This window comes from Gambusia affinis, linkage group LG05 (genome assembly GCF_019740435.1).
Source record: "Gambusia affinis linkage group LG05, SWU_Gaff_1.0, whole genome shotgun sequence".
Classification (NCBI taxonomy): domain Eukaryota; kingdom Metazoa; phylum Chordata; class Actinopteri; order Cyprinodontiformes; family Poeciliidae; genus Gambusia; species Gambusia affinis.
The window spans coordinates 18259420-18277524 of record NC_057872.1 but is presented as its reverse complement, the minus strand read 5'-3'; the positions used below and the strand labels follow the sequence as shown (position 1 = coordinate 18277524).

Genomic DNA, 18105 nt, shown 5'->3' with positions numbered 1-18105 from the left:
GGTTAATGCGTTATAGAGCCGAGGCTTCCCCTGTGCACCAGCAGCGCCTGCAGACACGCGTACGGCAAGCGCATTCAGATTTTATAGCAGTATGTTTGGCCCACAGCCTCTGTTTCTGTGTCTCAGTTGCTGCCACTCGTCTTTGTACCTCCATCACGATCAGATTGCCTCCATCATGCCGCTGCCTCCATCATCACCGCGTCCGTCTCTCCTCTCCTCTTCACGTCGTCCTCCCTTCATCGTACGTGACGATAATGATGGCAAATGGCTGACCAGCGGTGACAGGAAACCAGACGGGGAAATTATCCTGTTCCATTTAACCCGCCATCTTCCTAAATTCCCCCTTCCCGCCGTCATCCTGCCTCACCTCTATAAATAGACGTGATAATTTCAGTCGGTGTGTCGAGCTTCATATTTTTTTTATTTTTTTTTTCACAACAGTGGAGCTGTGACTGTTAGCAGCTGTACACCTCCAGAGGTGTCTGAGTGGGAGAGGATGCTGGAGAATCGGGTTTGACCTGCACCTCCACGCTCATCCTGGTCACACATTGAAGCCGAATTTCTTCACACCGCGACAAAAAAGAGAAATCGCAAAATATATGAAGCGACTGAATTGTTCTGACATGTAAGAATCAAAACGGGGTGACATTTTTCTCCCTCCGTTGATTAAAACTAAAGTTTTTATCTAAAGATTAAACTTTGATTCCTTGAGCTCAGTGAACATCAGTTCTCAGATTCTTAGTTGGATTAAAGTTTGGACTTTAACTAGGTCACTCTAACACATAGACATGCTTTGATCTAACAGACTTTCCTGCAGGAAGATTAATCTCTCTCTGTGTCTGAGGTTTGGTAATTGGATGTTCCCACCAGAAACCAGTCGGGGGGGGAAATTAGTTTGTTTTAAAAAAAGAGGGGAAAAAAACTTTTTCTTTGTGATCAAAGACAGCAGAAATTTTAAATTTGGTTTTCACAACAAAGAAAAAGAAAAATGCACCTTTTTTAATTAATAATGTTAAACAATGAACTAAAACACAAGTGTTTCAACTTTTTGGTGGTCAAAAATTGAAGCCAGAATTAAAATGTTTTTGATTCTTTTCTGTTCGTATTTAAAAAGAAATAATTGTATTCTTCCATCTTCAGCACATTAAATTACAGTAATTGTTTTATTGACAGGCAATTTAATAAAAAACTCAAACTTTTAGACATTAATTTTTGTTCTTGCGTGTACAGAAGAAACTGCGCCCCCGACAGTCAGAACGCAATAAGTCAGAATAGAAGCGACTTTAAAACGAGAATAAAACAAATATTTTTTTTGTTTTGCTTCATATCACTGGTTCCTGATTAATTATTCCTGAGACTAAAACATAAAGGCCTGCAACTAACAATTATTTTAGTTATCGATTTATTTATTTGTCTAACAAATAGATTAGTTGTTAGACAAATGTTTAATCGTTTGTCTAACACTTAAACATTTAACATTAAAAAATGGAACATGCAGATTTTTAACTTAAGCGTAATAATTGAATATTAGAAATACATTAAAATATGCAAATAAACAAGTAACTTGATGATTTTTTTAAAAGAGGAAAATATATATAAATATTTTTTTGCCTTAAATGGAAAAAGTTCAGCTACTTCTTCATGACTTATCAGGACAGTGTAGAGCTGATCTGCTGACTATTGTTTGGATTAACCAATTAATAATTGAATAGCAAATGGAGTCTAATGCTAGATTTATTTTAAATAAATTTGAACCAGGTGACGCTACATTAATGACACTTGAGTTTTGAGTTGAACATATTTACAGACAGAGGTTGTAAATATGCAGAAATGTGTGTATTTTTGCACGGTTTTGGCTTAAAACATCTCTGAGTGTGCTGGATTTTTTTGTCTGTCTCCTCAAGTTAACAATTAATCTATTAATAATTAGTCGACGATAATTTTGATAATCGATTAATCGGGATTAAATTGATTAATCGCGATTAATTTGATTAATCGTTTCAGCCCTTCTGGTTTTTAATGTCCTGCAGTGTTTTTCATCATGCATGATATTTTGTGCAAATGTTTTTTATTTTATTTCTCATCCTCACAGCATGATGCTGCCATCACCATGCTCTCCACTGTGTTGGTCTATCTCATAAAAAGCTGATGAAGAAAATGCTCTTAAGTCTGTAAATGTGAGACGTTCCTGGGGTGGTGAATACTTCATGCATATCCATTAAATCTCCCTGAGGAAGCCGGGCGATCCATTATTACGCGGATTGATCAGTGAATTGCCCTGAGGAGATGTAAACACTCGCTTCACCAGCAGGACTGGTGGAGAATCTCCGAACAGTCGATGGCATTCCTCTTCCTGTTCCCGCCCTGATTTTATTGACATTAGTTTGAAGAACTACACACAGAGGAGATTCCTGCTTAGCACCCTGTTAATCTTGCCAAAGCGAGAGGAATCCATATGAGGTGAGGAGATAAGGAGTCGCATTATTCTCCTCTCCCTTTCAGTGGCTGCAAACATGATTGGCACATGCAGGAGTTTTTAAACGCCGAGACTAAGGGTTTAAAAATCGATGCAAAGCGCCGGACTAAATGCTCGCTTCAGAGAGACAGATTAGGAAACACGTGTATCTATTAAAATGCACAATGTAAGCTTTATCCCCCCCATAAAGCATGGAGGACTGCGCAGCTCTCTGGGGAATTTGTTCACAGCATGCACAGAAATAAACAGACACAGAGCTAAAATGCCAGTGTGGAGTCTTTATTCAAGTTACATGGAACAGAAAGACCAAATTCATACGGGAATGCTACGAACGACCACAAGACTGGATATCTGAAGTGATGCACGAGCTACCATGAAACCACCAGTACAACATCTGTAGGCAATGGTTTGACTGGGATTCACGTCAAAGCTGCTTAAGAAAGGTTAAAGGTGACCTATTATGCTTCCTTGAGCAGGTTAGGGTGGTTTATGGGCGATACAAAGCATGTTCATTACATTTTTTGCTCAAAATAATTTTTAGACGATGAGATTTTAATCTGCTCAGTTCTGCCTCGAGATGTTTTAGGGGCTCCTTTCACTTTAAATACAAATAAGCTGCTCCTAGCCACGCCCCCACAACTCAACATCTACAGTCACAGGTGAAAATGGCTGAAAACAGGTGCGCAATTACACAACCCTATATTCTTTGAAAAGCAGAAGTGGAGCCTCCAGCCTGGTCAACGAGAGTACAGCAAGTGGTTTCTGGATGGTAAATCAACAACAAATCACTTGCCTTGTCCAGTGGTAGTAGTAAAATCAGTGGACAAATTGTGTTGGAACTCCACTTGGGTTGCTAGGTAACGGGTCTGGGCTTGGCTGGGGTTGCTAGGTAACATGCTGTGCCCTCTGTTTTCAAAACAGCTCATTTTCCAGACACCAAAAAACATGTTGCCAGAAGTCATCTGGGTGTTTTGGGGGTTTTTTTTAGTGTTTGGGCTTTTTTTCTTTTAGAAGCACCAGAAATGCAGATGAAAGTATAAAAAATGTGAATTTTGCATAACAGGTCCCCTTTAACAGAAACTGAAATCTGTCTTTGGAAACTCTCCAATAAGCAATTTTCACGTTTTCTTAGTGTTTACATGCAGATTCATTGGTGATCCTTCTTTTCTTTTGGTGCCATTTTCCTCAAAATGGCTGATGACGGAGGTTTTGCTGTCCAGATTGAGATAAAAAGCTCCCAGGAACAAGGAAAGAAAGAAAAGAAAATCAAACACCAAGAATACTCTGAAGATCCCAGCTGCAGTTCGCCCACGCTTTTGCATTAAAACATAAATCTGTCCTTTGTTAGGCACCATCCAACGTCAGGAAGGGAGGAAAAATAGATGTCCATTCATGTTCTGAATATCTTATCTCCGCCACTGGAAGTGCGTTGTTTAATAACACGTGTACAACAGTCCAGCAGGAAGGCTTGACAAAAGGGGCGAACATCAGCCAGATAATTAAGAGAACAAATCATGAGGAAAAAAAAAAAAACCCAACAGCAAAACGCTCGGCTACATCTGCAGAGAAGAGGATCCCCCACTATTTGCATTTCAGGCACCCAAAGCTGGGGAATAAACATCAGTTTTTGGAGCGTGACATGTTAAACACATTGGCTGTTGGCTGCAGCCTCACCAAACGGCTTTGTGAAATACTCCTGGATACGCTGAGAACGGCCTGTTCTCTTTTACCATTTACTGCTGAAGAGGACTGGAAACCACAAGAGGAGTCTGCTGGATTGGCGTTGATAGCGCTCAGGAAGCACAGGTAGGGCCGTCTCAGAGGGGGGCGGGGCAACAGGATGCTGCACGGCTGTTAAACTGCTTGTTGGTGAATTAGTCACGGCAGCTGAGGCGCGGAGCCGCCGGGGGGCTCGGCGGAGCTCGGGGGGCCGTACAAACAGTGGAAAAACAGGGTCACAGTGATGCACGCCAAGAGAAATTTTCACACCGTGCAAGAGGAAGGGAGCGAGTCGGATTCTTCTCAGGCCTCAGGGAAGCCGGGGAGATTTCGCGATGGCTGGATACCTGGGTTCCCTGAATTTCTTTCACAGTCGGAAAGGAAAATAAAACAGCTGCGGGTTTGTCCCCTGGTCCTGGTCCGGCAGAAATGTTTATCATACGGACAGAAAATAGTCACAGGTTCACAACTGGAATCCTGACACAGCAAGAGACAAGAGAAGAAGAAGAAGAAAACACATTATGGAAAAAAATGGCATCAAAAATACAACTTAAGATGGAGACAAATAACTACATGTATTCATTTTGTTTATTAATGTTGGTTTCATTTCATTGTTTCATTGACATAGTTACTTAAAATTAGCTTTTCTTCCTGGGGTTCAGGTTTATTTGCAACTAACGATTATTTTAAAAATCAATTATTCAGACGATTAATTGATTAATCAGGTAATAAATTGCCACAATCTGCAGATTTCTCATTTACCACTTAATTCTTCTTACGCAAAATTAGAAATACATAAAAAGATGCAAATAAACACATAATTCAATTCCGATAAAAAAAATAAAAATGCCATTGCCTAAAATGCAATAATATAGCATTTCTTTAGTGTACGCTTGATTATTTGTTGATTAATTGATTAATTTTTGCATTAGTGGATTGATAATTGGCTAGCAAAAGTTACTTAAAAGAAGATTTTGAGATTGAGGTGAAGCTAAAAGTTTGTCACTTTAGGAGCTTTATTTACAAAGTATTTTTTTAATCTTAAATACCAAATACATATATATATATATATATATATATATATATATATATATATATATATATATATATATATATATATATATATATATATATTTGTTGTACAGTTTTGGTTTTATTATTGCTCTGAACATGCTGTTGTTTCAACAACTGGCCTTTTTTTTAATGAATACTCCAGTTAACGATTAATCGATTATTAAATTAGTTGACGATTATTTCAGTAATCGATTAATCTGATTAATCTTTTCAGCCCTATTTGAGGAAAATGTATTTCAGTAGATTTGTAGCAGATTCAGAACTAGACAGTATGAATATAAATAACATAAATCTGGACAGACATTGATCGATATCAATAGAAAATATGTCTGATAGAATATTAATTTCACTGAGCAGATTCAGAACCGCACAGCATTCTGGGAGATGTAGGCAGAGGAAAGGCATTAGCTGCTCAACCTCTCCAAATAAGGACAGTTAGAGGCATCAACTAACTGACTCATTCTTTTTTTGGTTACCTAGCAACAACCTGCAGGGTAACTTGTGGTTACCTAGCAACGACTTGTTGAGCAACTGGCGCAGCAGCAGTTTAAGGAACCACACAAAAATAAAAAAACAGCTGCCTGGAAACTGAATAAAACAGAAAGATCACACCACCAGTTCCAGATATTTAAAACAAAAAACTAATAAAAAAATTATTGATATTATTGACCAATATGAAATGCTACTGTTGTATTTGTCAGCCATGTTGTCCTAATGTTTAAAATGGAGGATTGTATAGATAAGATGTTTGTATCTTGCACAAATAAATGAATTAAAAGTTTGAAGACGAGGAGTGAGGAGGAAGAGGATCGAGGAGTAAAGGCCTGAAGCTGGTGTGGATGGAGAGCTGCATCACTGGGGACTGCTGGGAGACGGAGGAGAAGCCAATGGGTGGAGGAAGCAAGAAGCAGCACTAGAGAGTGGCTCTATAATTATCCTGATTGAGATTAACTTAAAATACCCTTGAACAAAAGCATCATTTCATGGAAGGTGGCTCGGCGCCTCTCTCATAGGCGCCAGATGACTCATCTGGGGAGGGGGGAGTTTGAAACACTGAAACATCTAACAGCAGCACCAACACTCCAGGCCGTAATGTCCTACAGAGAGTAGCGCTGTACTGCCCAATTATTCTGCATGCAAGCGCTCACAAACTTAAACCCAGACGCACGGCGGAGTCACGGGCTTGGCCGCTCAAACGCCGTGGCTGTGCATGGCTGTGCGGGGCCGCCGGGGCGACTCATTACCTCTCCCTGTCGGTGAAGGAGGAGGCGGCGCTGTGCAGCGTCTGCCTGCTGTCCTCCGAAGCAAGGGAACGAGGGAGCGCGAGGGACAGAGGGGGGGCCACGCCACGGGAAAGCGGGGGCGGATGCTGGGAACAGCTGCGATCGTAACTGGGAGAGAAAGCAGAAGAAGAGGAAGAGGAGGTGGAGTGGAACAAAGAAAAATGAGAGCAGATCACGAGAAGGAAAGAAGAAAGAAAGAGAGGTGACAAAGTCAGAGAGCATCGAGAACATTGAGTCGTTTAGCATCAGCGAGCATATTACCCTCCCACTGTGAAGGAGAAAAACATCGAACTCATTAAAACACTGTCAGAGCTGTGAGGAAGAGGAGGAGGAGGAAGGGGTCAGAGGGGTGAGGTGAGAAGTGTGCAACAAGGTGAAGAAGCGAACTGACGTATCACTGAGGTGTCGTGCAATTTACTTCAGCGACAAGAACAACTCGATCATTTCACCATGGAAACCATCGTCACATTACAACAAACTTTATATGACGAGTTCTCACTGAACTTTCCATGCATTCAACCCCTTCTACACCAACACTCTCAATAAAATCTAATGCTTGTGCTTTCATAAATAGTTAGAAAATCATGCACTCATTCAACATTAAAGCTGCAGTGTGTAACTTTTATAGAAAATATAGGTTTTTTAAATATTTGTGAAAACAGTGACAGTTTGTTATGAGACGATCTGTGAAAAGATCCTTTTTATTATTATTTTATTTATTATTTTCTGCTGAATAAATGCACCAAAAACAACCAATCAGAGCCAGGAGGAGGGTCTTAATGCTGTTAATCACTCTCATGTACTCGCTGCTCAATGCTAATGCCGGATGAACAACTTACAGTTATAGGAAAACCATCACAGTCATCAACTAGCCTTAGCATTCACAACAGGCTATGCTATCTGTAGTGTAGTAAAGAGCAAATAGGAGAGGGGCGGGGATGAGCAACACCACATGGAGGGTGATTGACAGCACCAAGACCTGCCTTCTGGCACTGACTGGTTCTTTATGTACATATATATATATATATATATATATTGTTTATTGTTTTTTTAATTATTGGTTCTGTAGTGTTTTAGCCAAATTATTAAGAGCCCTTGTGGAAGATTCAAAGAACCAGGTTGATGACCCATGGTCTAGTTAAAGTCCTGACGTAAATATCGAGTTGAGAATCAGTGGGAAGAGTTGAAAACTATTTTTTAACATACAATCTCTATGTAATCTTTCTAAACTGAGTTTAGCCTACTTTGAGAAGAAGAATGGGCAAAGATTTCAGGCTCGTAAAGAACTTAAAACCGTGTTTCTATTTCCTCCCACTTCACATTTAAGTCCTACTTTGAGTTGGTCTTTCGCCTAAAATCTAGCAGTGCACTGATTGCAGCTTTCTGGCCTATCTCAGATTACCAATCTTTAAAAAACAAAACCTCGCTGATACTGATTTTCATTAATAGTGTTTTTTTTGTTTGAAATGTTGCCGATGTTCTCATGTGACGTCTCACTTACAGGAACCTTGCACTGATTTATCGGCCAGCCGATTTATCCAGCCAGTTGAACTCTTTAATTTAGGGAGATCGATGATTGGCCAATAGAGCTGATCTTATCTACTTTAGCAAAGGTCTAAAAATCCACCACTTTCTTCTTCTGCTCTGCAGAGAGAAGCTTGACTGACAGACCTGCCCACCAAGTCATGTTTGAACATTTGCAATTGACAATAGTCCCCCACTGTTGCAAACTCAGCAAATTTATTGCCACATTTAGCAACAAAAAAAATATCGACCAAAATTGGAATCGGTAGGTCAGGCTTTTTAAAGACAGATTATCAGCAATCGGCCGGGAAACTGGAATCGGTGCACTCCTACCATAGTTGACTGGAAATGTGCGGATAGGAACTTGGTAAAAGAGGACAGAGGTAAATTTTTAGACAAGATCCACTTCAATTATCGGCTGATCATTGGAAATCGGGGCCAATTTATAGTAAAATCCCAATGAAAACACTAAAGTTTAAGTAAAAAAAATGTTTCCCAGGGTGTGAATACTTTTTAGATGGTACTATGTTCCGTAAACACAGCAGGGTGCCACTAAAGACCCACTGAGGAACAGCAAAGCTGCTCTGAGAGCCATAAAAACCTCCAGAAGCCTCGTCTCTCCACAGCAGCACCTGGCTGACACCACAGCACCTGGCCTCACAGCTCTACCCACACCGGCAATTTCAGCACTGGGGGAAAAAGAAAGAAAAAAAATAACTAAAAAAAATCACTGAGCGCATATGCTGTTCCTCCATAATCATAATGAACTGGACGATAGCCAATTTCCACTATAGGCTATCATTTGGGTCCATCTGCAGCCTCCCCTCTTCTCTCCATCGAACACATGGTGTTATTTACACATTTATGACACTGAAGCAAGAGCCAGTCTATGGAGAGTGCTCTGCTGCCGTTTCTCTGCTGCCTTTTTCTCCTATATCCACCAGCGCGGCATGGCGCGGCACGACTGCGCGGTGGGGACTCATAAGTGGAAGTAAGTTATCAGAACAACAGCGAAGCCGGTCTCAGGAACACGGAGGGAGAAAAAAATAATAATACAAAAGAGAAAAGACAAATCATGTATCCGCCGCCGGCAAGACGGAGGATTATCTGTGAATCTTCTGCCAGACTGGTGTTTCTGGGAGAACTGAGAAACCGGTGAGGGGAGATAAGAGAGCCGACTGTGCAAAAGAGGGAACGCAGGTATCTGAAAGGGGGAGGGGGAACTCGAAAATAAAAAGAGAGAGGAAAACTAAGATTAAGACGAGGAAGGAAGAAGCTCATTATTAGAGAAAGAAATGTAAAATTAGGTTATAATAGACTTTGGGGTAAGATTCACAGATAAGAGTAATAAAGTGAGGAGGAAGAGAGTGGAAGTGCGAGGGGAGGGGAGAGAGAGCGTCCCAGCGGTCAAATAAACCGGGATCTTATTGGTTTGATCAGCAAAGCGTGTGAGTGCCTCACTACATCACATGGACGACTCCCAATTTCCAGATAATGGCCCAGCCGCACCTTCCCCGCCATGAGAAGGCAACACATACCGCATGTTTACCACCACGTCTGCATGCGCTGAGAGCTTCAGCGGCAGGTGGGCTGCTGTTCAGGAACACTCAGCCTAAGTGGAGGCCATGCTAACGTCCAAGCCCGGGAGCCAGCCAATCAGAGCGGCTCTCCGCGTCCTAATGATGGCGGCAAATGTTTAATCATTGCAACACTAATGGCTCTAAATGACACATCTGTGCCAACTGTGACTTTGAGGGGCACAAGTGTTGTTAATAAAGTCATTAGTAGGCAATTACTCAGCTTTCACTTGAGAGGGAGAGTTGGTGGGAGATCACACAGAACCATTACGTAACCATAACGATACACAAACCAGACGCACCAGCGTGGGGCCGTCAGCCATCTGCTGTTTGGATCCCCATGCTGCCACCACTGTCAGTGAGGAACATCCAAAAGTATTCCTACCCTTAAACATTTTTCACATTTAACGAGGGATGCACCTCCGATACGATGTCTGAGGTTTCGTATCGATCCGTACCGATCCGATACAGAAACAGAGCTGAGTTGACTGAAAGGGAAAGTGCAATATAAAATCAACTTTTTTCAGCTTTACATCAAGTTATAATATAATTCCCTCATCAACAACACGGCTGGAGATTTGCCTTTATTCTTTCATGCATGTTTGAGAAATCCTTTAATCTCCATGGCAACCATTCAGTTATCCAAAACACCTGGGTGGACCTAGCCCTGCCTTCGAGGCACAGCTCTTCCTCAGAGCAGCGGTTTCAATGCTTCCACCTCACAGAGCACCCTACGCCCACTGAGCTCCTACAGACTAGCCAGCAGCAATTAGCAAACACTTGAGCATCTTCTGGCCCCAATACAGCAGCTACTTCTCAGTGCAACGCTGGTGGAAATAAGAGAACAATAAGAGATAAGGTTCAATAAGAGAACAAATCGTAGAATTATACTGAACAGATCTGCCCTCAAGGAGCACCAATACCTAATCTAGAATATTTTTAACTTTTGGAGCTGATACAGGATTTTATGTGACAGATCAACACAGAGGAAAAATCATACATGATTTATTAAATTTAGCTCCACCCATCTTCCTACCAACTCTGACTTCCTGTCTCTGCTGAAGAAAAGCATCCCCACAGCATGATGCTGCCCCTACTATGCTTCCCCATGGTGATGAGTTGCCAAAAATTATACTCAAGTAAGAGCAGCAATATGTCAACATATCTTCACTCAAGTAAAAGTAAAAAGTAGGTTTTCAAAACAATAACTAAGAATTAAAAATGTATTTGGTAAAAAGTTTACTCAATTACTGAGTCATAAAATCCAATTCAATATTTTAAAATATCATCAATCAGACAAAATATAAAGATATGTGCAAATTCTGGACTAAAATAAAAGAAAATGGTTGCAAATAAATACAAAACTAAACTTGAAATTAATACTAACAGAAGGTAATGTGTATATTGGAACAGGGAAATGTATTTCCAGTCACATTACATAGTGTTTGTGTCTTATTAATATCTAAATAAAAAACATTAGAGCAACAAAGCTGGTGTAAAAACAAGAGTTCTGAAGGTGACTCCGTATCTCAGAGATTTTTGATTAAAATATGTTTGTTCTTTCTTCATTAAAGTTATTTATTTATTTATTTTTTAGAATATCCCCAAATTTTCTTTAAGTAAGCGAAGGAATAGTTCAAAATAATATAAATGTAGTAAAAGTAAAAACAACAATGCAGTAAAACTGCTAATAAAAGCATTTATTCCAAAGAGTTACTCGAGTAAATGTAACTAGTTTCTACCCGTCTCTGGATGGGTCAAAGGTCAGAAAGTTTATCACTTTCTGCCATGGCTTGAACAAAACTGCAAGTGGGACTTTTTCTGCTTTTTCTTCAACAAAAGCTTCCAAGAAAAACCAGAGAACAAACTAATGTTGACATGTTATTTCATTTTATTCAGATCTACTGACTGTTTTCACAAACGTTTCCTTCAGGACTAAATATAGTTACACACTCAGTGGTAGCCCTGGATTTTATTTAGGGGTGTCAGAGTAAAAGAAACTGAAAATAAATGCACTTTAACATTTTTTAGATTCTGTGTCTCATTTCTGTTGGTCTGTTTCATTTCATCCCAGCGAAACATTGAAGTTTGTGTTTTGTAAGGATTGAAAAGAATGAATGAATTTGCTGCACTGTAAAAACACAAAATATTACCAAGTATTTTTCTAGTGCAAATATCTCAGTACACTTTAAAAAAGACAAAATTAACTTAAAAGAAACTTTTTAGCAAGAAATAAGAGTTTATGTCTTCATATTGATGAGAAAGTATTAGTTCAATTGGCAAATTATTTCACTTAAGATATTTTCCCATGTTATAAGTGAAATAATTTGTTATAATTTTTCATCAGTATTAAGGAAATACTGACTTAAAACAAGTTCATATATCTTGCTGAAGGTTATCTATATGTCTTATTTCATGTGTACTAATATTTGCACTAGAAACTAGACCAAAATATTTGGTAATATTTTGTGTTTTTGCAGTGAAGGAGCTTTTATCTTCTAAATGTCTTATATAAAAACAACTATTAAAACTGAAAACTAAACCATCTCCACTTCCTCCACTCAAAACTAGTTCATCTAAGCCAAATTAGTCCATTTAAGACATTTTCGTATATTAATGAAGTGCAATTATGCCTGTAATTAGCCAGATAAAAGCTTTACAAAAAGACATTTCCCTTTTAAGCAGCAGAGTAATGTTTTATTCATTTGGTAACGCTGAAAGTTTATCTTCTACCTCCTCAGAGGCCTCCTAATCTCCAGTTTAGGAACTAAGCAACTCCACAACTGACCTCAATACATCCTGAATGGAATCTAACATTATGATAAGAAGATCTAAAATAAAATGTTCACGCCAGGAATCTCAATAACCAAGTAATTTCCTCTCAATGTTTGCATCAAGCATCAGAAAGTTAGCTCTGGTGAGATTAAACTTCACGTCGAAGTGTTTCAGTCAGGACCTGTTAACCCCGTCCTGCTGTGGGACAGGTGTCCAGCTCGCACAGCGAGGGTCCGTCATTTCATATTCATGTATTCACACACAGAGCGGCTCAACGGAGAGGGTTCAGCTCCTTACCAGAGTTTGGCTGTGATGATGACGGCTGTCAGGATGAGCAGCGAGGAGATGGTCACGGTGACGTAGAACTGAGGGTCCACTGCAACACACACACACACACACACACACACACGCGCTACAAAACATGCTGTGCAGACAGGTGCGTCTCAATAAATTAAAATATCATCAGATTTTCATTATTATTCTTCCACTAAATCAATTTAAAAACTAAACTTGTCATATATATATATATATATATATATATATATATATATATATATATATATATATATATATATATTGAGCATTTTTTTCAGAAACATTTGGAAAAAACTACTTTTTCTTTTCTAAAAATTTGAATTTAATACATATATTTTTTAGAAATATATTTTAACTAGCCGACACTTTCCACAAAGAGAATAAGCCAAAAAAATTTTGTTACTTAAGAAGCTAGCTGTTCACAGAGAGCTGTAACAAAGCACACTAATGGAGAGTTAAGTGGAAGGAAAAACTGTGGAAGAAAAAAGGTAAAAAGGTAAAAAGGTCCCTATGCAGATTGTAAAGCAAAGCCCATTCAAGAGTTTGGAGGAGATTAGCAAGACATCAAGCGACTCGTGAACCAGAACTAATCAAAGCAAAGTTTGTATTTCTCTTGGAAATCAATTTCCAAAGAGAGTCAAAGTGGAGAGTCTGTAGTTTTATCAAACATCAATGCAGGCATCTACCAGGAAGATTTATGTCAATTTATGCTTCCTTCTGCTGTCAAGCTGATTTCATCTTCCAGGACTTGGTACCGACCCACTGCTGAAGATACCAAAACCTGGATCCATGATTGGCCAGAAATACTGAAGAGTGTCCATATGAAAGACACCAGAGCCAAAAACGTAGATGACCTGCAGGCAGATCGCAAAGCTTCCATTACACCTCAGCAGAACCACAGGCCGATTTCCTCCATGCTATGCTGCATTAATGCAGTAATTCAAGCAAAAGGAGCCCTAAATGAGTATTGAGTCCAAATACTGTCATTCAGTAAGCTAAGATTTCTGAATTAAAGGGGCAGTATTATGCAGAATCAACAGGTCTGAGCTACACATAATGTTATTCCCTCATCAAAAGAAAAATACCTGGAGTGTTTCCTTGATTCTTTCATGTATAATTGAAAAATCCTTTAAACTCCACGGCAACCATTCAGCTGTGGGTGGACGTAGGTCCGGTTTCGAGATACAGCTCCTCGTCCAACTCACAGTTTTCACGCTTCTCACAGAGCAGCCGTCCCTTGCTGAATTCCTTCAGACTAGCCAGCAGCAATTAGCAAACACCTGGTGGAACTGCACATCTGCTGCTCTCATTACAGGAGCTACTTCTCAGTGCGACGCTGGTAGAAATGTTGTTAAAGGGTTAATAGAGGAGCCATGTTGTGATAACTTCCTGGAGGTGGAGTTTCAGAAAGAGCAGGAGGTTTAAAGAGACAGAGACCCAATTTCAATGCTTTAAATTACAATGTCAAATTTGACATGTATAGCATTTTTATAAGAACTGCAGGTAACAAAGCTACTTAATTGTGCTACAAAATGGCATTGTATGGTTGGAAAATACATAACACTGTCCTTTTAAATATATATATTTCTGTTGCTATTATGCAATGTTGGTTTTGTCAGACGGTGAGTTTTTTTGTGTTAAGTGGAAGCCATAATCACCAGAGCACTTGAAATACATCCCTCTGAGTGAACTGGATCCATATATTTGAGCGTCATTTCTGCTAAACTGGATCATTGAAATTAATTAACTTTCCAGTGATGCTCTGATTTATTGAGATACACCTGTAATTGAATTTCAGAACAGCAGAAGGAATCAATAAAGCCAGCTGAGACATGAAATTGGATGTGTGAGGTTCTGGCCTCTGACTACACCACCAAACCAAAGCCGTCGTTCTCTGTTTGTTTATTTTTCCTATGCAGTTTTGACACGGGCCAAATTCTCCCTGTGAGTGATGAGAACTTTATTAGGCATTCCCCGGCGCAGACACAGCCGGCTGCACACAGAAGGGTGTCAGCCTTCACCCCTGTGACAGCTAATTCCCTGGAGGACTCCTGGTGCGAGAATGTGTGTGCGTGTGTGTGTGTGTGTGCTCACACACTCAGGGCCACCTTTATTTAGAAACCCTTCATGCAGATCTCCTGATGCCCACCTTCCTCTGGTTTCGCCTCCTCTGCCTCCGTCCCTCCATCCTTCTCTCCCTCCATGTTCCTGGACTCCAAGTGTGCTTTCTCCTGGGGCTGCACGCTTGAATCGAGGTAGACCCAATCCCCCGGTGTGGCGCTGCTGACCTCCTGCAGGTGCAGGTGGTCGGTTTCCTGGCTGGACAGCAAGTGGTAGGTGGCATCCTCCTCCAGAGGCTGCGTGGGCCCCCACACCACCGCCCACAACGGGGTGGGCGTCACCTGGGAGTTGACGGACAGCTGTGCAGACGGGGAGTTCTCCGGCTTCTCGTCCTCTTCGCCGTTACAGGTGGAGGGCTGTGAGAGCAGAGCGGCCAGGAGCAGGAAGATGAGGGCAGCGAGTCGTGCGACAGGAGAGATGGAGCTGAAAGAGGAGTGACAGGAGCTATCACAGGGCTCCTGCAGGTTCCACCAACTTAAATTTAAGACTTTTAAAGACCATGACAAATGGAATTTACACCAGACCTGTTTTGTCCGCTTTAACGCATTTTTTAATGCATTTTTTTGATAAATCCTTTAATTGCCATTGCAACCATTCAGCTCTGCAAAATGTTTAAGTGGCCCTAGCTCCGCCTTCGAGACACAGCTCCTCCTCAAAGCAGCAGTTTCAAAGCTTCTGCCTCAGAGAGCATTCCCCACCTATGAATCTCCCACTCAGCTCCTCCAGAATAGCCAGCAGCAACTAGCAAACACCTGGTGGAACTTTGCATCTGCTGAGCTGATTATACAAGCTATTTCTCAGTGGTAAAAATGTTGTTAAAGGGTTAATAAAGGAGCAGTGTTGTGATGACTTCCTGAAGGCAGAGTTTCAGAAAGGAGCATTTAAAGAGACATAGGCCCAATGTCAAAGCATTAAATTACAAAGTAAAATTAATTTTAAGTTATATTTGATATATACAGCACTTTTATAACAAGTGAAGTTAACATAGTTAAATTTATGTGCTATAAAATGACACTATGTGCCCGGAAAACGCATAATACCGCTCCTTTAAAACCATTATGAAAGGAGTTTGAGGGTGAATTCACACCAGCCCTGCTTAGTACGTTTAAATTGAACCCTAGTTCGTTTACCGAGAAAGCTCGGTTTGTTTGAACTCTGTTTCCACCTAAAAACCTCCGTTTTGGTTTGATAGTGAATGCCAAGATGCCCAGTGACGGCTCAAAAAGCATTCAAAGAGCATTCTGGGTAAATACAACCAAGACAAACGCGAGAATCTAGATAAAACAAAAGAGAAATCATACGACTGTTAAAATTTGAAGCTACTCCACTTTTATTTACGTTTTGTGAAGGAAGCTGCGCTCATGTCTTCTTCGGAGGTTTTCGCGTCGCTTTTTGGCGCAGCGCCATCACAGGCGAAAGGGTGAACGGCAGTTTTTAATTGGTTCAGCTCTTTGAAAATATAACAAACATTGAAATTTTGGTTCCCAATTGAACCGAGTCTACCAACTTTAAGACTGGTGTCACAACGGAAATGTAGGGGGAAAAAATCGCTAATAAATTCATAGTATGAGTTGCAAACGGAAGTGAGAAAATGGCGAAGACAAAAAACTAGCTAGCTTATTAGTAACTTTAGCCGTAGCCTAAACCGCGCAATGATAAAATCTGATTATGACTCAAAAATTTTCATAACAGTAAAGTCCCGCAAAAAAAAAAAAAAAAAAATTAAACGGAAAATAGTCCTGCCCTCACAAAATGTAACACCTGTGATTAACTAAGGCCAACTAATTGTTTTCCAATTAATGTAGGACAGGGGTCCCCAAAGTGGGTTCTCGAGGGCCGGCATCCTGGAGGCTTTAGTTCTCTCTCTGGTTTAACGCACCTGGATCCAATGACGGCTCGTTAAAAGGCCTAAGAAGAACATTGACATGCTGAAAAGGTTGTTGGTGCCACGAGGGAGAGAACTAAAACATGTGGACCGACTTTGGGGACCCCTGACGTAGGACATTTTAAGGCCTTAATTTTGGATACATAAGACTTGTTAAGGATGTGTGGACAGCATGTATCAGAGAGAACCAGTTGCCCAGAGGCACCTTGCACAGCCTCAGCAGCTCAGGCATTGATTCCCATGCCAGCCATCAATCAGAGTGACATTTTATGCATCTGCATCCCATACTCAGAAATCTTACCATCTCTCCATCGCTTCGCTGTGTTCACAGAGACTCTTCTTCTCCGATCATCTCTGCAAGACATGAGGGCAAGAGAGATCCAAAAAAGAAGAAGAAAGGGGGGAGGGGGGGGCGTCCTGCTTTTTCCCTTTAATCTATTTTCCATTCAAAAATACAGAACCCAGCATGTGGGCTGGCTCAAAGCCAACTTTATCTCTTAAAAGAAGATATATTTAAAAAAAAAAAAAAAAACACACAACAATTTTAACAAAGCCTCCCCAAGGGAGATCTAAATTTACCACTCATTTGCCCGCCACATGTTTGCACAGAATCAACATCTGCATGCAAAAAAAGTACACACTCACTGTCAGTTCTGCTCTCCCTTTCACACAGTAACACCTGAGCGCAGCAGCACATTAATCATCATTTCCAGCGTCATGCACGGAGCCGGGACTCAGTACGGCACTTTGGGCAGAAACGGGGAACTTTCTTCCCCGAAATGCCAAAGAAATGTCACCGGGAGACAGCGCAGGCACGCCGGGAGTCGGACACAAGCACTCAGACACATATCAGTTATCATGCTTACCTCTGGCAGCGGAGAGAGGGAATGAGAGAGAGGCAGACGAGAGGGGGGGAGATACAGAAAGCAAGTGAGGAAGAAGAAAAAAAAGCATCGGTTGCCGTAGTGACTGAGACATGTAGTCTGGTAGAGTAAGAGAGGGGAGAGAGAACGATGTAGAGGAGGGCAACACATTGTAGGAAAGAGATTTAAATGCTAATTATGCTTTTTTATTTTTATTAAATGGACACAGAGGAGAGGGAGTGATACAAAGGATGACATTAATGAGGTAATTATGGAGGTGAGAGGTTAAAGCATAAAACAATAAGTAAGTCTGTGGCGTTTACAAGGACAGCCCAGAGAAAAAGAGACGGGGAGGAAAGAATGAGCAGAAAATGTGATTCCAGTTCATTTAATCGGGTTTACTCCAACGGGAAGTGGAGGCGATGAACTGGTGTGTCAGGAAGAGGCAGGGTCACCCAGAAATCAAAGGAGAGGAGGAGAGAGAGAGAGAAAA

At 40.7% G+C, this 18105-nt stretch overlaps 1 protein-coding gene across 3 annotated transcripts; it reads right to left on the bottom strand.

The window, feature by feature from the left end:
* Positions 1-15: 15 nt before the first annotated feature.
* LOC122830980 (PILR alpha associated neural protein) lies at positions 16-17986 on the bottom strand. Of its 3 annotated transcripts, none has more exons than XM_044116833.1 (6): positions 17395-17986; positions 17051-17103; positions 14893-15287; positions 12726-12804; positions 6514-6660; positions 16-4672 (listed from the first exon to the last, which is right to left on the bottom strand). In XM_044116833.1, exons 2-6 carry the CDS (start codon positions 17059-17061, stop codon positions 4651-4653), a joined length of 654 nt encoding a protein of 217 aa, XP_043972768.1. In that variant the 5' UTR covers positions 17062-17103; positions 17395-17986; the 3' UTR covers positions 16-4650. The 3 variants fall into 3 exon arrangements, with proteins under 3 accessions (XP_043972768.1, XP_043972770.1, XP_043972771.1); XM_044116835.1 differs by having other exon boundaries at positions 17616-17986; XM_044116836.1 differs by lacking the exon at positions 6514-6660 and having other exon boundaries at positions 17616-17986.
* Between the last annotated feature and the right edge of the window lie 119 nt (positions 17987-18105).